Source organism: Octopus bimaculoides, chromosome 26, assembly GCF_001194135.2.
Source record: "Octopus bimaculoides isolate UCB-OBI-ISO-001 chromosome 26, ASM119413v2, whole genome shotgun sequence".
NCBI classification, from domain to species: Eukaryota; Metazoa; Mollusca; class Cephalopoda; order Octopoda; family Octopodidae; genus Octopus; species Octopus bimaculoides.
This window is the reverse complement of record NC_069006.1, coordinates 21,739,169-21,741,864: the sequence shown is the minus strand read 5'-3', so window position 1 is coordinate 21,741,864 and position 2,696 is coordinate 21,739,169. Positions and strand designations below refer to the sequence as shown.

The 2,696-nt window shown below is 40.8% G+C and overlaps 2 protein-coding genes across 2 annotated transcripts in view; one reads left to right on the top strand and one right to left on the bottom strand.

The window, feature by feature from the left end:
* Window positions 1–2,696, bottom strand: part of LOC106880674 (DNA repair protein RAD51 homolog 3) — a 107,263-nt gene that overhangs the window by 82,649 nt on the left and 21,918 nt on the right. The gene's annotated exons all lie outside the window — the stretch shown is intronic.
* Window positions 1–2,696, top strand: part of LOC106880672 (protein phosphatase 1E) — a 77,865-nt gene that overhangs the window by 58,703 nt on the left and 16,466 nt on the right. The window contains exon 2 of the mRNA XM_014930721.2: window positions 1,010–1,122. Coding sequence (XP_014786207.1) covers window positions 1,010–1,122 — 113 coding nt within the window. The remainder of the gene's footprint in view (window positions 1–1,009; window positions 1,123–2,696) is intronic.

Sequence of the window (2,696 nt, the reverse complement as noted above, 5' to 3'; positions counted from 1 at the left end):
CCCCCCCCCAGCACACACACACACTTACATACACAGCCATCTCCCTCGCCGCCACCACTTTTCCCCATTCTGGTTTTTACTGTAATATTTCTATTAACATCATGATGGAAATATAATCGCCATAATTAGAACAAATTTGGTTAGGATTATAGGTTGCTGGTGGGTAATATATATGTGTATGTATGTATGTGTGTGTGTGTTTATGTATTGGTGTGTGCATCTCATTTCTATGTATATATGTATATATCTCTGTGTGTGTGTTCACGTATTGGTGTGCACATCTTGTTTTTGTGTGAGTGCATGTGTATATGTTTATATTTTGGTGTGTGTAGCTCATTTCTGTGTGTATGTGTGTGTATTGGTATGTGCATCTTATTTCTGTATATGTGTATATGTGTTTGTGTGTGTTAATGTATGTGTTTATATACACAAACACACATACACATATGTGTTTATATATTGGTATGCACATCTTATTTGTGTGTGTGTGTGTGTGTGTGTGTGTGTGTTGGCATATGTTAATACATGCATTTGGGAATCTGTTTGTGCATGTATCCGATATTGGTGTTCGTGCATTTGTAGATATTCGAGTTGGCCTCTGTGAACATGTGTTTATGCATCTGATTGGACATGTGTCTGAGGTGATGGCGCTGGTGGTGGTGGTGTTGGTGTTGACGGGGGTATGCTAATGCATGAGGTTTGTGTGTGTTGTGTATCTTGCATATGTATATGTGGTTAGAGTGTGTGAATGCAAATAGATATAAATCCACTCACAAGTCTTTGGCCAGCCTGAGGCTCTAGCAGAAGACACTTGCCCAAGGTGCCACGCAGTGGGACTGAACCCGGAACCATTTGGTTTGTAAGAAAGCTACTTACCACACAACCACTCCTGCGCCTTTTATTCATATGTTTTTATTTAATTGAATCATTATATGTTAATTATAATTTGGAAGATTACTAATTTGATTTCCTAATTAAATGTCATTTTTTTTCTCCTGTTATGTTGCAGCAACTGCCCCAGTGGTCTGACCTCATATATTGCACGTTGCGCCTGTGATGAGATGCTAAAGAAGGACCTTAGTCATTTGTATAGGATCCCCACAGAAAATAACAAACCTCAGGGTAAGTCCTCTTCTTCCTCATATCTACTCTCCCTCTTCTTAACGATACTCTTATTACTGTTTTATTAATATAAAGGCACATGGCTTGGGGTGGTTAGGGTGTTGCACTCATGATTGCAAGATTCATCATCATCATCATTTAACGTCCATTGTCCATGCTTGCATGGGTTGGATGGTTTCACCAAAGCTGGGGAGCTGCACCAGTGTCCAGCTTGATTTAGCATGATTTCTACAGCTGGATGCCCTTCCTAACGCCAACACTTTATAGAGTGTGCTTGCTGGTTGTTTGGAGATCTCCTGCCAGTTTCTAAAGTTCCTGGCTTTAAGGGTCTAGCAAAAAGCCTGGTTGGAGGTCCAACCCTCCAAGTTCTTTTACAGGGCTGAGAAAAACTGAAGGACTGATGCAATAATTCTGTGAATCTGGGAGGGGAATATGTTGAATAAAATCATAATTAACTGATCCTCCTGTATTTTCTTTTACCCAAAGCAAGGAACTTTTCAGCACCCCCTCATATAAGAGAAAGGCACTTGCTCTTTGTGAGACATTGCTGGTGAGCTAAACGAGGCTGGCAAGTGACCTTCTGGTATCTAAAAGGGTTAAGATTACACTAGAGCTGAGGGACAAAGAAAATTGTCTAAAACTACTCTCCAGAGTTCAATCAACCAGTTTATCAATGAAAATAATAAATGCGTTAATGTCATACCAAAAAAGAAAAAAAAAAGATCAATTCCATTAACTAAACATACCCTTTCCCTCCCACTGCAGAGCGTGGTCTTGCTTGTGCTTTACTCAAAAGAAATAAGTAGTCCTGTCTGTATGCTTTTAGATGTGAATGTGTTTGAAGTTGTTGATACATGCTTTGTAGCGATGTATTGAATTGCATGTATGTTGAGTGGCAAGGTAGGTGGGTAGGCAGGTAGGTAGGTAGGTGGGTAGGTAGGTAGAATTTTTGAATAGCTGTTGGTACCTGCAATTGATCCTGTATAATGAATGGTCTGTCAGCTGCAGACTGGCTAAGCAAATTAGTCAGACTGCTGACGAACATGGAAAGGCACCATTAACGAGGAACATAAGCATGTTTAACTTCATATAGAGTATTATATTTGCAGTGTTCATATGCACATACATACGCTATCACACACACACACACACACACACAACACACGAATAAGCGCGTGCACTCATGTTGTCTTTATCGTCTTGTACACGTGTAACTCTGAATATAAATGTACAAACAGTTGTATTTGCGTGTGTGCTAAGTAGCTTGCTTACCAACAACATGGTTCTGGGTTCAGTCCCACTGTGTGACACCTTGGGCAAGTGTCTTCTACTATAGCCTCGGGACGACCAAAGCCTTGTGAGTGGATTTGGTAGATGGAAACCGAAAGAAGCCCGTCTTATATATGTATGTAGGTATATGTTTGTGGGTCTGTGTTTGCCTCCCCATCATCGCTTGACAACCTAGTACTTAGCGGTTCAGCAAAAAGTACTAGGCTTCAATCCCCACTTTCAACCAAGGGAGAATGTTGGCCCGCTCACCTAGCTAGTGGGGTGGCATCACTCCAAGGCTAAAA